At 36.0% G+C, this 17,907-nt stretch overlaps 1 protein-coding gene across 1 annotated transcript in view; it reads left to right on the top strand.

The window, feature by feature from the left end:
* Positions 1–17,907, top strand: part of N (neurogenic locus Notch protein) — a 107,714-nt gene that overhangs the window by 28,253 nt on the left and 61,554 nt on the right. The window contains exon 7 of the mRNA XM_089092680.1: positions 3,781–3,963. Within this exon, the coding sequence (XP_088948806.1) occupies positions 3,781–3,963 (183 nt within the window). The remainder of the gene's footprint in view (positions 1–3,780; positions 3,964–17,907) is intronic.

Here is a 17,907-nt window from a genome sequence, read left to right as displayed (position 1 = left end):
TAGGCTATGGGTAATTTTTGCGGAGAAGGATAGATAGTATAATTATTGGGAGGAAAGGGTATTTTTTTTTAATCGACGATTCCAATGATTTGTAGCTGCATCTATTTTCCTAGCGTATTTCTTTTCCGTCTTTGTTTTGATTTCTATAGTTTTTAAGCTGCATCTATTTTCTTTGCCTAGTAGAATTCAGTTGTAATAATTTATATTTTTTTGCTATTTGACTTTGGAATGAGACATTGCTTGTTTTCTGTTTTAAGTTAATTCTTTTTCTTTGCTTTGTTTTTTTATTTAATGCAGCTAATTTTCACTTCTTTGTTTTTCTTTTTGTAAATGAAAACAGTGTGCAACGTGAGCGACTCCAGAAGGTTTGCTGCCAATGGTAAATGGAGCCTCAGCTCGTGTCGGGCCGTACGTAAGTAATACAATCATGAGAATGGCTTATTGGACCGCCCCAGGGTACTTGTCTATTTGTTCGCTGATATTTGTGTTTATATTAGTTTGCTTGTGAAAATTGCTTTTGTTATCAAAACCTTGCGTTTAGTAAAAAAAAGATGAAAAGATTGATAAAAGAAAAGCTAAACCGTCTAATTTGTAACATCTAAATGAATCTTAATAGTTATGTTTGCAACCGACTGTGTGAAGCTGAATCAACAAAAATTTTCGGTGATTAGAGATATTAAATAAAAAAACCAAAAATATTGACTGTCTTAATTTTCTTAATTGACTATGCATATTTAATGCTATTTCTAAAGGAAGATTTTATGTCTGTTAATTTTTTCTTTCTTTTTACGATGTGTATAATGCTTTGATATGAATAGTCTGGGCATCGAATAGACTTGCAGTTTGACTACCAGACATGAACTGTGAGGTGTTCGACGATATTTGTCCAAGATTGCATTTTATTCCAATATTATCATTTTTTTTTATTTCTAAAGGCACTTGAATTTGCGAATTTTTTCGCAGTTGGACAATTCGCCCTTAAACACCTTTCTTTGTTGTTCCAGCACCCCGCTAGCCGTGTCGAGAAAAAAAAGAGATGCAAAAACTTAATTTTCCTTGTTGATCAAGGGGGGGGGGATTATAAGTTTGCTGTAAGAGGTTTTCGACAATGCAATCCTAATGATGTACTTTTTGCTTTGATCTGATGCCATATTTTAGGACTTTCAGACTGTTTTTTGAAATCCCAGTAAATATTTATCGCAAAACTTTTACTATTAAGATAAGACTAATCGAAATAATAGTTACCTGAATCAACTAGAAATGGTAATTCGTTTCTCACCAGAGTTTTTTAAACACATTTTCAAAGACTTGGTTGCTATGGGCCGCTGTTCGTTCTTTTTCAAGGTTGCAGCTTTCGCAGCAACCATGATTACAAAAGTGAAGCTGACCTTTCCTTCAACTCAATTTTGTATTTCGAATGGTGTATAGAAAATAATGTCATGTCTGGTGCATCTGGTAGGTTACAGTATCATAAGACGGTGCAGCTTCGAAAGTTCAGATGTAAAAACCGGTCTACCTTATAATGGTACAGAAGCAGTGTTTCCACTAGCTTCTTTTTACCATCCGTTAAACAACAGAAGTTTTCCGTAGAAAATCTGTAGATGGCTTCTCGGATTCAGTTGAATTTTCCTTAAAAATCCGGCAGCTTTTTCCGTCCTAATCGCTCGCAGTTTCGTTTGTCCGTAGACAGACTTGGAATTCCGTAGATCTACGGAAAAATCCGTAGAAGTGAAACACTATGCTGAAGACTGAAAGGTAATTTTGGCCGGTTTCTGGAGCCCTCGCTCAAAGAGGAGGGAGGGGTGATCTTCAGACCCGTGTATTAGGCTCCTCTCGAGGTTCTTGCGGTTTTTCAAAAATGAAATATTCTGTTGAAAATGCTTCCTATTGACACTAGTTCACACACTACGTTAAATTTCAAGCTTCTGAAAAATAAAAATAAAGTTTTTAAATATTTTTTTATTTTCAGTTTTATTCGAGCATAGCCTAGTGTTATTTGCATCTGTAGAGTGAAAATCGCTCCGCACTTATATTTCTCTTTCACAAGTGATTTTTAATACCTATATTTAGCCTTTTGTCCTTTATTATTCTTCATGTTTTGAGATATAGTTCAAATAATTATGTATATATGTTATAATAATTATGTAATAAGTCATTTGTGGCTTAGTTCGGTATATTCAGTTAAACATACCAATGAAACATTGGTGTATTCGTCTAATCAATTCTATTTTTCATTTTTTTTGTTATTGTTTAACCACGTGCCCTTACATGTTTACCTTTCAGCTTGGTGTTTTTGAATTATTTTTTTTTTTAAATTATTGCGCTACTAAAAGTGCCTCTCTTGCTTGCAGTAGCTCTTGCTTGCCTAACAAGCTTTTTGTGTTGCTTTTTATGCTGTTCTATTACTCGACCTGGGGGAATTGTGGCTATAGCCTTGGGGCCCTTGCCCTTTAGGGTCCCTGATTTTATAATTTTAGTTACTTTTCTTATATTTTTTTATCAATACATGTGTGACGAAAATTAATCGGGTGTAATGTTGTTTTTTCCTTAGAATGGGTTCGCGAACGTCCGGAGATGGGACTGACAGGGCCAGATAAAGGGTGACTGGGCCCAATAGGGCCCGGTATCTCCCAGTGCCCCGCGTTAGCATCAAGATCAGCAAAAAAGACTTTGAAATTTAAAACAAATTGATCTTGACGACAAGGGATAAATTACAAGTTATTCAAATAATTAAAAATATATTTATTTTAGGTTTGCACTGCTTAATAAGATTCTTAATAAGATTAGAAATCTTAATAAGATCACAAATATATTTATTTTTGGTTTGCAATGCTTAATAAGAATTATTCATGTATTTATTATTCTATAGTATGTACTTTATAATATGGAAAATTGATGCCCGTAAAAGTTCATGTCAAATTTATTGAATTTAATCGGCAGAGTCCTATATTAGAGAGAAGGACCCTGCAAAAAATCCACTCGGACCCCCTATTCAATCCGGACCTGGGTTTTGAGAAGGGACCTGATCAATGTTTTAAAAAGGGGAGAGTATTTAAAGAAGATGGTTTGGGTTTTAATTCAGATGTGTTTAGTTTCGTGTTGTGTGTAGTTCCCGGGATTTCATCCCTGGAGCCAGGTTGGTGGTAGCCCCGTTTAGTAGAGGCTTTATCAGTTTTTATTTTATGTGCAGTAATTCAGACAGATACGGGAAAGTTTTTAACATTTTTAGATGACCCATTATCACTTGGTTGCATATGTAAGGTTTTGAATGTATGCTTTGTTGTATTTTCTTTTAGAGTCTATTAAAAAGTTTTATGGACTTGTCTTTTGCTTCCTTACTATGCCAAACTGCACCGGGCTTATTTCCTCCGTTTTTCCCTTATGTTCTATATTGTAAACCTGCCTCCGTTCGAGACGGGTTTATACAATTTACCTTGTTTTGTCTCATGACCGGGGAATCGACTTGGGCTTTTTTTGGGGGGGGGGGGTAGGGTTGAAGGACTTACAAATTCCTATTTAGTGATGTGGTAAATGTTTTCTCTGGCCCTCACATAAGGGTGTACGGTTTTATTCTTTTTTATGCATGTCGTCAGATAATCCGTTTAGCTAGTTACTTGTAAACCGCAAACGATCGTTCAATGTAAAACCACGGTGAAATGAGAGACGTGCTTTACAAAGGTTTTTATTTTTATTGATTGTGTACTGTCTAGCAATCAATACACATTATTAACATGGCCCTACTTTTTATTGTGAATTTAATTTTTCTTTTCTTTTGTATAGGGTCCCCCTGCGAACACGATGGAATTTGTGTTAATACCCCTGGCTCATTTCAGTGTAATTGTACACGTGGTTTCACTGGACCAAGGTGCGAAATCAACATTAACGAGTGCGACTCGAGCCCGTGTAAAAATGACGGGACTTGTCTAGATGAACGAGGTGCATTCAGATGCGTGTGTATGCCAGGTAGTCACTTTTTTATGACAAATTTTATTGCAATATTAAATATGGTATGTTTGAAACGGCAGAGGCCTAGAACAGCAGTTCTCCCATTTTTAACATAAACCTGGCAAAAGATACAAGCAAGGCCCTGTCCAGGGGGGGGGTCACTAGGTTTGACCCCTCCGAAATGTTTGCACGACTTGTAAAAATGTATGAAATAAGTTTTGATGCGTTTTTAAAGTTTTTTTCTAGCCCCCTCCCCCGAACAAAAACCTGGATAAGCCATTGAATACAAGATTATAGTATTAATAGGCAACACTTGGGAACAAATTAGTTTTGATACAAACTTTTCAAAAGAATCGCTTGTTATTTCATTCTTCCGCTTCTGTGGTATTTTTGTCGACAAGTGTAACTAAGGTGTTGGTTGGGTATTCGGTTGAATCTTTTCTTGCATTTAGATAAGTATCCAAAAAGAATAATCCTGAATATGAAGGGAGGTTTATGTTAAACGGGTTTAGGCGTTCCCCCCGGACAATTACCTCATCCCTGTGAAAAATTACACCCAGAGACCCCCTTCAGAAATCCCCCCCTCCCAGAAAATCCTCCATATGTCCCCTGGATAATTCCGGATGTTCACTAGAAGGGAAAATGAAATTTCTAAGAGTCAAAAGTCATTGAAGGGCAACTCCCCCCCCCCTCACACCGTTTTTTCTCAAACACATTCGATCAGTATTTTTATATAGCCATTTTGTTCAAAATAGTCCAAAGGTTACATACCATGCCTACCGGGTTTGACAACCCCCCTTGCATCCCCCGGGGCAAGAACTGTAGGTACAGTTCTACCAAATCATATTATTGAGTCAGAAATAAAGTGAATACACCATTCGATGCCTTTTTTTTATGCTGATTACGAATATAATAATGATTTCTATCGGAAATGAATTTCAGCCCCCTCCCCCTATATATACCTAACCCAACCTAATCCTGAATTGGCATATATAGGGAGGGGGGCTGAAATTCATTTCCGATAGAAATGATTATTATATTCGTAATCAGCATAAAAAAGGCATCGAATGGTGTATTCACTTTAGTCCTAACTCAATAATATGATTTGGTAGAACTTTACCGAACTGTAAGCTATGCAAGTCATCTATTGTTAAGATATAAGGTCTTTATGGGAGGGATGGTCGAATAAACTTTGGAGGAGGCTCATTCAATTGGAAATCGAAAATCCCAGTTCCCTTGTGAAGATCTAGTCTGCTTTTCAACCAGTTGTTAGCGACTACGTTGTTCAAATTTTTTTTTTCTTATTTCAGTTCAACGGCTCTTGTGTTTCAGCAGTCGTTTTTAAAGAATTATGACAAAAAGTCCAACTTTAACATAAAGAGTGAGGTTTTGAGGGGGGGGTAGCCCCTTATACACGTGATAATTTGGGTTTGTTTTAAGTTTAATGTTACTCCTTTCTTTCAGTTGAAAATTTTGTTTTAAATTTAATTTCTGAATGTTTTTCAAATCATCCCCATGCTTAACCAAGATGTGGGCTACCAGCCCAATAAACCTACGATTTCTTGCAGTTAAAGTCTATGCACCATTGTTTGTAAATTGGTTGGTAGCTTCCCGCCTTTTCAGTTTTCTGCTTGAGAATTCAAATATTGGATTGTAAGCAACGCCAGCTCCCATGTTAAACTTACTTTCATGTAGGTTTAGCCGTAGCTCTTCTGAAGCTACGCGGTCCTCCCATTGGATCATGTACTACGACTTTCAAAAATCACGCATACCATTTGGGATGTACCAGACATGGCGAAGTGTTCCAAACGTTATGGGGACTGTGCCACGTGCTTTCTAAAGGTTTAACCAAAGTTTTAATCGAAGTATACTAGCAACTTAGATTCGGGCTCAGATTACGTTCAAATGGAAGATTGTAGCTATTACATTGATATTGAAATAATGTGTAAAAACGCTACTGTCGCTCATTTACATTGATTTAATCGATCTCATGTTTCAGAGAGGAATCCTTTTGTAGCTTAATCTGTGGTACAACTTTGTATTTTATTTAGTAAAATTTAGGCTATTGCTTGGTCAAATTTTATTTATCTTTGATCACAAATTTTGTGGTCTTTTATGTATCAGTTTAGCAAGTAAACTATTCTCTTAATCAAAATGAGACTTCACCACGCAGAAAAAGAAGAAGAAAACAATCTCGAATGATGTGACTTGCGATTACGAATTGTGAGCTGTGAAAGATATTAATATCCTGAAAAAAATAATGCAGGGGCGATAGCATATTTGCCGCAACACGTTTTATTCAAAACCCCACGTTTTTAATTTTAGATATTGTGAGTCGTGGCTTTTTCTTTACTAGGTTGCTACAACCATGATATGACTCGGAAAAATATCATATCAAATGCCGTTTAACTCACAAAATACTTGTATTTTAGAATTTTTTTATATAGAAGTCCCTTTTTTATTTCTTTATCAGCAACAAAAAATAAAAATCCCTGGGGTAATTAAAAAAAAATCTGGGTAGTCAATACCGGTTAATACCAAACCCCGCAGGTATTCAACTTATTGTGATTTATGCGTCATGGGAAGCTTCCACGCGTGTGAACGGATGAAGACAATAATGAGCCTTGGGCAGCTTTAAAAGGAAATACACTCGTACTTTTAACCAGCGTTGCCAACGCTGTACAGTTATACCGTTTTTCGTACCATTTGGGGGTCCTGGTGCAATGAGGTATATTTGGAAATTTGTTACAATCAAATTTTCTGGTACATTTTGGTTTTCTTGCTCATTTCTCACTCGGATATTTGATTCGTTTTGGTTCGTCGGAAAATTTCTTCTTGTTATGGCATATTTTCAACCTGGTGTTCAGATGGTACAAATTAATCTCCTGCTGTACAATTTAGTCGACGAACGTACAGTTTATTTCAAAGTGTTGGCAACACTGCTTACACCCTAAAGGTGGATAGACTTCAAGTTCGGTGGATAGGCTTTTCGAGGTCATTACTCAGTCTCCAAACTAGCCCAATTATTATCAAGTTCCAACACATCCCCAGCCACCAAGGCATCAAATGCAATGAGGTAGCAGATCAGCTGGCCAGCAGCTCCTCAAATAATCCGATCAACCCCAATTTGAAAGCTCAGACCTTCAGAGACATACTCAGAAGAAGAGTTCCTTCGAGACCAAAATGCTCCTTCCATCCTTATCATGATGGCAGCAGTAGCTGCAACCTAGTAAAGAGCGAACCACAGTCCATAGTAACTAAAAGTTAAAAAAACGCGTTAAAAAAACTGCCTAGTGAAAAAAATTGCCATCTTACACTGATTGAGTAATGGTAACTATTATCTCTGTTAGCCTTAAAAGTAAGTTTATTACGAAAAGAAATTTATGGTGATTAAAAAAAGAACCTGAAACCCCTCGAAAACGGTGTCAGATCGAAATGAAAAGTGCACCATTGGAAGCAGTATAGTCGAAAACCTTTTATAGGGAAATTACAGTCCATACCTTGAACAACAAGGAAAATCGCTTTTTTGCATGGGTAGCACTGTTCTGTCTCCCATTTTTTTCCAGCAGGGCTAGCGGGTTACCAAAAAATCACAGAGATGCTTAATGACTCATTCGAAAGCTATTTCTTGTATCTACACACTTTTTATAAATTTTGTCATCTGCAAGTACCATATGGCACAGAAATGGCACTTTCTGTGCCATTTCTAAAGGGATTGGGCTAGCGGGCTACCAACACATCGTAAACAGATATTTAATAGCTCACATCTACATTCTCTCTATAAATTCCGACATCTGCAAGAGCCAAATGGCACTATTGGTGCCATATCTCAAGTGGAAAAGCTGGGGCTAGTGGGCAGCCAGAACTTCTTAGAGAGATGTTTAATGGCTCATTTGAAAGCTGTTGCTCATATCTACGTGCTTTTTTTTATCAGTTCTACCTTCCGTAAATGCCATATAGCACTAAGACGGCACTTTTGGTGTCACTTCTTAAGTGGAAAGTTGGAAGTATAAAGCGGTATCACTGTACTACTTATGTTCCAAAACCTTTAACTGAACATTTATAAGAACCCCTCCAGTATACTCCCCCTCCCAGCCTCGTTTGTAAATCTCATTAACCCGTCGGGAGAATTCAGAATGAACTCTTTAACACGGTCAGCCGACGTTGAGGCTTCGCAAAATGATTTTTTTTTTAAATATCGAATGTTCTTAACAAGAAGAAATTCATAGAAGAATGGTTGCAGCGTTAGCTGCAACCTAGTAAATAGCGAACCACAGCCACAGTAACTAAAAGTTAAAAAACGCGTTCAGAAAAAAAACTACCTAGTGAAAAAAATGCCATCTAACGCTGGTTCACGAATGGTAACTATTAATTTTGGTTCGTCTTTAAAGTAAAACGTTCATTGCAAAAAGAACTTTATGGTGATTTCAAAAAAAAGTCCGAAACCCCTCGAAAAAGGCACCTGGCCAAAATGAAAAGTATACCATTGGAAGCAGCTCGGTTAAAAACCAATGAGGGGAAATTACAGCCCCCCCTCCTTTGACAGCAAGGAAAATGGCTTTTTGTGCACGGGTAGCTCTGATCTGCCTCCCGTTTTTTTTTTCTCTTTTTTTTTCTACCAAGGCCTGGGGGTGACCAGAACATCATACAGAGATGTGTAATAGCTCGTTCAAACGGAAATTGACTTTGCTAGTGCCCTTTTTAAGTGACCAAACAGATTGAAGGGTATCTAGCCCCATCCCCCCAAAGTCAGCCAATTAAAATTTTGAGATATTCATTCTGTTCAACATAGTTCAAAGGTCAAATATATTTTATTTTGGGGATGATATAACCCTCCATAGTCCCTGGGGAAAGGGCTGCACACTGTATCGGTATCGGACATATTGATATCACGCGTATCGGTATTGGCGTATTGTTATTGGGCGTATTGGTATCTTGACATATTTTCAGTAGCTCATGTAAAAGATATTGCTCATATTTACGTCCTTCCTATGAATTCTACTATCAGCAAGTTCCAAATGCCACTAAAACGGTACTTCTGGTGCCATGTCTAAAGTGGAAAAGATGGGGCTAGTGGGCTACCAGAACTTTTAGAGTAACGTTTAATGGCCTATTTAAAAGCAATTTCTCATATCTACGTGATGTTTATCAATTTTACCATCCGTAAGTATGATGTAGCACTAAAAACAACATGCACTTTTGATGTCACTTCTCTAGTGGAAAAGTTTGGAAGCATAAAACGATATCAGCATTGTAATAATTATGGTCCGAAACACTTGACTGGAGGTTTGCAAGAACACCTCTCGTATATTCATCCTCCAAGCTCCCTTAATAAGCTGCGTCATGAAGGTACAAACACTAATATATCAAATTATATCATTAGAGGCGTTGCTCAGTTAATACAGCGTTCGACTTCGAATTAGAGTGTCTTGCATTCGACTCCTTCTTGGGTGTGTTTTTTTTTTCCACTCATGGTTTTTCCCTTTTATACGATCATTTTAGATAATTTCACGGTTTATGCAAATGTGATGCACTCATTCTTTAAAGCATGTCCCAGGAAGGTATTTGGTCAAGCATTTATATTCAAAAGAATCAAAAGCAACCCTTTGATCCTGAGAAAAGAGCCGATTGAACCCTTTGATCCTGAGAAAAGAGAAAAGATCCTGAGGAAAGCATAAACGAGCCGATCCATACTGTAGATTTTACAACTCTATTGGAGAGGCCCTGGACCACTTGATTTTTGCATGTAAATTCATCCAGCAAGAAGTAATCAATATTAGGAAAATCTTCAGTGATGCGAACCTCCAGCCTGACATCAACGTGTTGCTGCTCTCAAGTCTTCCAGCTAACTCTGAAAGACATCTATACAGAAGTATATTCAATTTCCTGCGTCATAATAATATCTGCGAGTAGATTAGACAGGTGGTAGTAAGCCTTATTCCCTAACCCATCATCACCTGCAGATGGGAAATCGTCATGAAGCCAAAAGGAGACCGAAGTATACTCCAGAAGACTCGCATTCCAAGAAGAAGAACAAGTTTCTTTTTCAGGTTACTTAAATGAATATCGGCTTGGTTTTCATACTCTGCGTACGAGGTGTGTTGCTGTATCTCATGCCGTAAGAAGAGGGGGGGGGTTGATTCTTACTCTCAGCCCTCCCTACCCGTTCTTGACATTCCATCCCATAACTGGTTTCTTTATTCTCATGTTATTTTTTTCAAATTTATCCTTTATTTGAAATTTTGGTTTCTCCCCCCCTCCCCTTATAAATTTCTAAATAAATTTTTGATACAAACTCTTCGTTATGGAGAAAAATAATAACACAAAGCAATGTTTCCTTCATTCCTGGGTGAATGAATCTTTGAAATTATAGAGATTGATGAATCTATGGTGAAATTGTAGTTTAGGGGCTTCTTGCTGTCTTGGTAAGTAGTTGAGGTGGGTGAGTGGAACTTTCAGGATTAAATTTATGGCTGGAAGTACACCTTTGGAAGATTTTGCCAAGCTACTGTGTCAACCCTTTCCTTTTTACTAGGGATTAGAAGATTGTATATTTGACAGGTCTATTTGAAGCCGTCCTAGGCGAGTGGTTATCGCGCTAGACTTGAGACCCTTTGTCCGTGAGACAGAGGCATGAATCCTGGTGTTGCTGGTTATTTGGTTTGAACGGGGGCGTCAGTGGTGTGACTGTTAGCTCAGCCAGCTCTGAATGGGTACCTGGAGAAATCTGGGGAAGGTGAACAGGAAGGGTGTGCGAAAGCATAGGATGGCTGGCCCCCAATTCTCCATTGCACGTCCTGGCTGAAGGACCATGAAACGGAGATCAACACCGCCAGTAGGGAAAAAACTTAATACTGTATTTTTTCCCCTTTTTTACCTATCTGTATCCTGAAATAAAACGTTTTACCTCAATTTTGAGTTTTCAATGTCTTTCTCAATGGATTTAGGTTTTGAAAATGCCATTCTTGTTATTTCAGTAGAATTCTAAGAGTTTCATTAAACTAGCTAAACTACTTTCTAAGGTCGCAAAAAGCCCATGAGCTAGAATTTTACCGAATCTTTCTGGCGAAATTAGGAACGCTTTCAAAGCATAAATCACTCACAGGAAAGTTTTACATTTCTATCAATTCTTTTCTTCCGTATTAGTTATGTTTTTCAAGCTGTTTTCGGAGTTCGATTTCGACAGTAAAGTACACCGATTATTCGTTCAAACATGTTGTGTCCTAGCCATCAGATACTTCAGCCCAGCAATCCACGTGAAAATAATATATCAGCTATCGGATCATCGGTTGAAGAAAGACTGTCAATTAAAATAACCGTTTAAAGGCTCAGAATAATTTGAGACAAGGGCGTATCCAGGGGGGTAGGGGGTTTGAATCCCCCCCCCCCACGAAATGTTTGTCTAACTCGTAAAAAACGTAACCAAAATGAAATATAAACATATTTTTGATGTTTTTAAAGTTTTTTTTGTAACCCCCCACCTCCGAAAAAATCCTAGATACGGTCCTAATTTGAGACGTGGTCCTTTTAATTTTTTTCTATAAAAAAACAGAAGCAAATCAATTAGTTACATATGTCTCTCCCATAAGGATGTCTGTAAATATTCTCTTGAGTCTCACGACCTCAAGGTCATAATTCTCATAGATACAATTTTGCAGATTGATCTTTTACAGATAGAATCTTTTGAAGGAACCCAATCAGACACCCCAATGAACCATTATAAATTAAATATCTGTAAATAGATCACATATATATATATATATATATATATATATATATATATATATATATATATATATATATATATATATATATATATATATATATATTATATTCAGTGAATACATAATGGGTATTGTATGTGTTGTATTATTTGCTTCAAATAGAGTTTAGTCATAAATAAGCTAACAGGTTATTGTCTAGAAGATGGTTCTTAAAAGTCTCAAAATGTATAATAGTATCATGTTTCAAAGGCCTTTAGGGTGTTTATTCTCAAGTTCCCTTTGTATCTTTGAGCGTAGCTAAACAAGTTGCAAAGTTGTTCAAATCAAAATATCAAGTGGTTACACGTCGGACAAAAGAAATTAGAGGCTTTGTTTTAACGTAGTCTTTGAATAGCAAATGACTTTGATAGGCCATATTGACATCGACGATTCGGGGTTCAGCGGACTCAAGATAAAAATTACATTTCCATATGTGCACGTAGATTTTAGAAGGTGATGGAAATTCTCCCTTCCGTGATTGGGATGAATACTATGGCCTAGAATGTACTTCTGTTTTGACCCCCTCTCCCCAAGAAAAATATAAATACATTCCTTAACCTTTGAATAGGGGACCCCCCTCCACCCGGATTCTTTGGTAAAGCCATAGAAAGATTAAAATCCAAAAGTGCATTTTTCCCTGTTTAAACCATTCTGCTGCAGAAAAGTTAAGAAAACCTGCGATTAATAGGTACTTACTTTTGTATTATAGCGACCACACTCAAGAAGTGAAGTTAGGTTGATCATAATGAAATATACCAAAATTATAGAAACTACAACAGAGAATTATCGAAAGCACGCCGCCCACTTACTTGACATTAAATTAAATACATAAACTAACCAAACCAACTCTATAAATTAAATATTTAATTAAAACATACCGGCATAGTTGTTTATCTCACTCAGGCTAAGCTGATTATGTCCGAAAGTACACAGACAAACCGGTTTTGCAACAGATCAAGAACAACAGTGTGGTCGCTATAACACACAAGTACCGATTAATTTTACATAAGAGGTAATAAGTCGCATAATCTTGTGGGAATTGTCCGACTTCGTTGCGACAATCAAATGAGAAAAGAAAAAAATTAAACGCACCATGAAACAGTTGAATATTGTATCTTCATCTATCCTGCCAGTATATTTGTTCCTCGCTCAGCAAATCTCAGCGCATTGCTAAGTTTAGATAGACGCAAATGGTTTTGGCAATATCCTTTGAGGACTTGTTCATTCTTTAAATTGTATTTCTCAAAATGTCCTACACGGGGGTTCGGAAAATCTGAAAGGTTTTAAAATATTTTGGCTCTAAAAGAAAAAAAATATATAAAAGTCGTGAAGCATCCTCAATTTAAAAAAGCGAAATGTTTCTATCGAAATTTTCCATAATCAACTAAGAATCTGGCTGCAGAACAAGTGGGCCATATTTTATAAAATATTTGGGACAAATTACCTAGGTTAACACAGCTGCAGTTTTTTTTTCTAACACAAAACACCTCAAGCACAGAAGGTGCAACATAAAACGTAGAACTGTTAAGATACAATCAGTTCTTACTGATTGTATCTGTTCAAATCAAATTGAAATCTTTCAATTGTATCTTAGAAATTGCTCCATTCACAAATGGCTAAACAAGAAATGTGGAATGGAGTAGAAAACCGTTATCATTTTATTTTAGCGAATTAGAACGTCATAACGAAATAACTTATACGGAAAACCAGGTACAATTTGAGAGAACGCGCAAAAACATGGTTTTTAATAGGAAACATTGATTGTGTGAACAAAGTGTGATAAATCCCTTTCAATTGACAAAATTGGTCTTGACTAACACTGATTCCGACAGATATCCTTGCGTGATTCTTGGAAAACTTTCAGTTCCAATTTTTGGAATCTATAGAGCATACTTAAGAAAAAATTATTTTTCTCGTAAATGTGGAGAAAACAAAATTCAACTCCGATCCTATTAAACAAATTCGGGATGTTTGCGGTAAGGTGTTGCAGGGATGGCACCATTTTTACAACTCTGGACGAAAATCGCCTTGTGACCACAAATTTTGCATGTGGTAAGAAGAAGGATAAATCTGAGAACAACGACCGTTTAATTATAATAAGAAGCTTTATTAAAAGTTCTAAAAAAACTTTAGAGTAAAGAGCGAGGTAAGAATAATTTCTCTTCAGTTCAAGTTCTAATGTTGCTCCTTAATTTCAGTTGGAAACAATTGTTTTTTAGATGTAATTCCAAGAATGAATAATTATTGAGTCTAACTTAAAGTCTATAACATAGCTCAGAGACTGTTAGGTTTCGGAGGACGGAATAAAATACTCGGAACATCTTGAAAATAAAGATTATAAAATAAGATGCCTTAAATATCGATTTAAATATCGATTAAATATCGATATCGATATGCATTAAATATCATAAGATGCCTTGAAAATAAGATGCCTTAAATATCGCCGTTCTTTATTGAGCTGCTCTCCTCCGTTCATGCTAGCAAATAATTACTGTTGATGGTAATCAAAGTGCCTCCATTTGGAAAATGTGGTTAAGAACAATGTGACCTCTATATATTGTTTTTTCCCCGGTCACTTTTTATAGAAGTTTGGTCGTAGATACTCGGGAAAGGATTCATTCAATTTGGAATTGGAATTTCTATTCCCCTTCTTGAGAATCCAAAGTGATTGAATTAAAGGAAGATGGAACTTTTTGCAAAGACACCATTTTGGGCATGTTTGAACTGAATATGTTTGATTGACAACTTTTTAAGTAACGCAACTGAACTATCAGCTTTTCTTTCTTGACAAAGCTGCTAACAGTTGGTACAACGTCATTTCACTATCAAAGCTTTGAAAGTAAGAAAAGCTGAATGAAAACAGGATCAAACTCAGAATTAAAAACAGAAAATGTATAAGAAGATTTGGTCTTTTCTTACACTAAGTTGAATGAAATTAGCGAAAGAAACCGGTTTCCAGTGCGTCAATCCATGAACAATTTGAGACGCAGGGAGTATATCATACAAGTACCTCTTATTCTAGTAAAAAATGATGGATAGAAACATTATATGCTTTACATCACGCCTAAAAAGGGTTAGAAAGGGCTAGTTATATACTCATTTTTTGCACATAAATCTTAGATAAGGGGAAAAAGAGGTAATCATGAGTACGACAAAGATGAATTTTGTCGGGATTTAATCGGAGTACCCCCTCCTCTCTTTCTAGAGGGACACTTATTGAAGAAGGATGTACCCTCTATTTATTATTTGCTTTTTTTGGAATTGTTGAAAAGGACTCTAGAATTTAGATTTCTCACCGAATTGTCTTTCTCCCTGTTTTATGTAAAGATAATTTTGATGCATTTACTCCTGGTGATATCAGAACCCAAACAAACACGTATCCGCCACCATTTCTTGGAAAAATACAAATTTCACATTTTTTTGCTATAGAGGCTCAGCACCCAAACCTCCGGTACAAGATTGTTGGATTTGTTGAATTTGATGTGACTGTTAGTTAAATGTAGTAGTAGTAGTAGTTGCAGCAGCAGTGTTAGCAGTATTAGTAGATGCAGTATGAACTAGAAGAGGAGTGGGTTTATTGAAGCCAATTGTATTTCTAGATATATATCTAATAAATAACAATTAATTACAATTAATAAAATTGATTTAGGTTAACACGTACATGATAAGAAGCGCATAATCTGGGTATTGGGTTTAACCAGCAAGCTTATAACGATGAGAACGTTTAAAAAAGTTCTTTGTTGCATAAGGATCAGGAAAATATGTATTTTCCTGTTCACGGCACATGTCTGAGTCATTTAAAATATCTCGTGAAAACTTGATTGTTTTTGTATGCCAAAATTGAATTCCATCGTCAAACTTGTCTTGTATTGTAAAATTAAATAAAAAAAAAACTAGTTTTTTTTAACTGAAAGTAATGAGTTATATTAAAAATTAAAAGGAACATAAATTATTCCGCATATGAAAGGGGCTGTCCCCTCCTCAATGCCTCGCTCTTTACGCTAAAGTTTTTTATTGGTTTTAAAAAATAAAGCGAGATAGAGTCAAATTTTAGTGTAAAAAGCGAGGCATTGAGGAGGGGGCAGCCCCTTTCATATACGGAATAATTTCTGTTCGGTTTAAGTTTTAATGTCGCTCCTTACTTTCAGTTAAAAAAAAAAAAAATTAATTTAATTTCTGAACGTTTTTTAATTAATTCAGGTTTTGATTTTGGCTCACCGTGCATAAATAATTAAAATGAAATTTGCATATTAATTTTACTATTGTTTGGTTAAATGGCTTTCTCGAAAGTTGTTTAATTTTATTTACGAAGGTTTTATTAGTAGTAAATATACGTAACTTACGAATTAACTTACGTAACGAACGTCTATATTTGTATATTTTTATTACGTATATTAGGTGGTTCACCCCCTAGACAATACCTTGCTCTTTACGCTAAAGTTCAAATTTTGTTCCAATTCTTTAAGAATGACCCTTAATCACAAAGGCCGTTAATTATAATAATAGTTATTATGAAAGCACTAAAAAAAGTTTTAGCATAAAGAGCGAGGGATTGACTAGGGGGAGAATTTCTGTAGAAGCAATCTTAAGTTCGCCACTGTCAACAATCAATCCAAGCAACATTTGTTTGTCATGATTTTTGCAGGCAAACCGGAAATTCAACTCGTTCAAGATGCAACATGTGGTTTGAATTTTTGTATGGGGGGAACGGTATTGGCAAGTCTCTGCATTGTCGTTAATGAAGGCTTGTTATGCAAGATGACAGCTTTGCTATCCTTTTTTTTTATAATTTCTCAAATCTTGCAGGAGGAGGCTGGTAGTTCGGGCTTAATTTTTTTTTTTTTTTTATTTGACGGGTTTATTTTTATGAAGCAGCCTATAAGCCAGTGAAAATGTTTCTTCAGAACTGTCCGTATCGGAAAGGAGAACCAAACAACACCACTTTTTTATTATGTATTAATAAAATTCGCCCGCGAAAGCGATTTTCCATTTTGATCAAGATGGGGACTCTAATTCTCCTCCGGGTGGTTTTTGGCAATTGAGATTGCAATGTGGCAGTTTCTTTTCCGATCCGGTCCCATTTTTGCGGTTTTAAGACTATTTCAAAATCCCCATAAATGTGTCTTCGCAATAAGCTTTTACCATTAAGATTAATCAAAATAACAGTTACAATTTCTGAATCAGCATTAAATGCTATTTTTTTTCACTATGCTGTTTTTTCAATTTTTTTCAGTTTTTTTCTGGACTTCGTTTTTTGTTTGTCAACCATGACTTATTGGAATGACAAAAACTAGCGCCAACAAAACATAAAAAAAGTTAATAAAACGCTATACAAAGAAAAAAAACATCAAAAGAAAAAACTCACATTCAGGCAAAATTCAATGTTTTAGAGAACCAAAGCACAGTCATGCACGAAATTCTAAATAATACTTAGAAATGAGGATTATAAATGACAAATTTATTAATTCAAATAATGCTGAGACATAGGCAACTTAACTGAGTGGTGGTACAGTCTCGTGTAAAAGACAGAAGATCAGTGGCAGAAGTAATGGTTCTGGTGCTTACAATTCAATACATCAAATTTGCAAAACCTAGGAAGTTCAACCTAAAAACTGATCTTCAATTTTTTCTTAATTTCCCTTGTAATTTTGTTGTAACTATTTTTATTAATAATGTTTCTTACCTTGGGTTTCCTTTTGGTTTAGAAATTTTGGTTTCTAAATCCGAAACCTACATTTAGTTATAATTCTTTCAAGATATTTTATCTTTCAAAAATCAGAGGTTTCTTTAAGGATTTTTCAAAAATTCTCGGCATCCTCCCTCTTCCACCCTAGACAACACAATCTGATCATGTCCCCAAAGAGCAGGATCTGTGTGCACCTAGACTAATAGGGATGCACAGTATTTAGTGTTTTTTGAGGAAAAAGCTTGTAGTCCGTTGGAAATCGATATTCCTTTCTATCCCAAATGTGGATATCCCTTTAAACCGAACCCTCTTCGTTTCACCGTTACCAAAGACTTCTATGAGCAGATGTTGGATCGATGACGTCAAAGGATACATGTTTTGGTGCACCTGGATGCTCCTGTTTCATCTTCATTAAGTCATCAAGAATAAACCAACGGAATTATGGCACAATTTTTAACTCTAAAATAAAGAAAAAAAAACTATTTTTCTCTGCTTTATGCCCGTGCCACATTA

This window comes from Artemia sp. Qi Xiang Cuo, chromosome 1 (assembly GCF_049724085.1).
Source record: "Artemia sp. Qi Xiang Cuo chromosome 1, ASM4972408v1, whole genome shotgun sequence".
NCBI classification, from domain to species: Eukaryota; Metazoa; Arthropoda; class Branchiopoda; order Anostraca; family Artemiidae; genus Artemia; species Artemia sp. Qi Xiang Cuo.
This window is presented reverse-complemented; position numbering and strand designations above follow the sequence as displayed.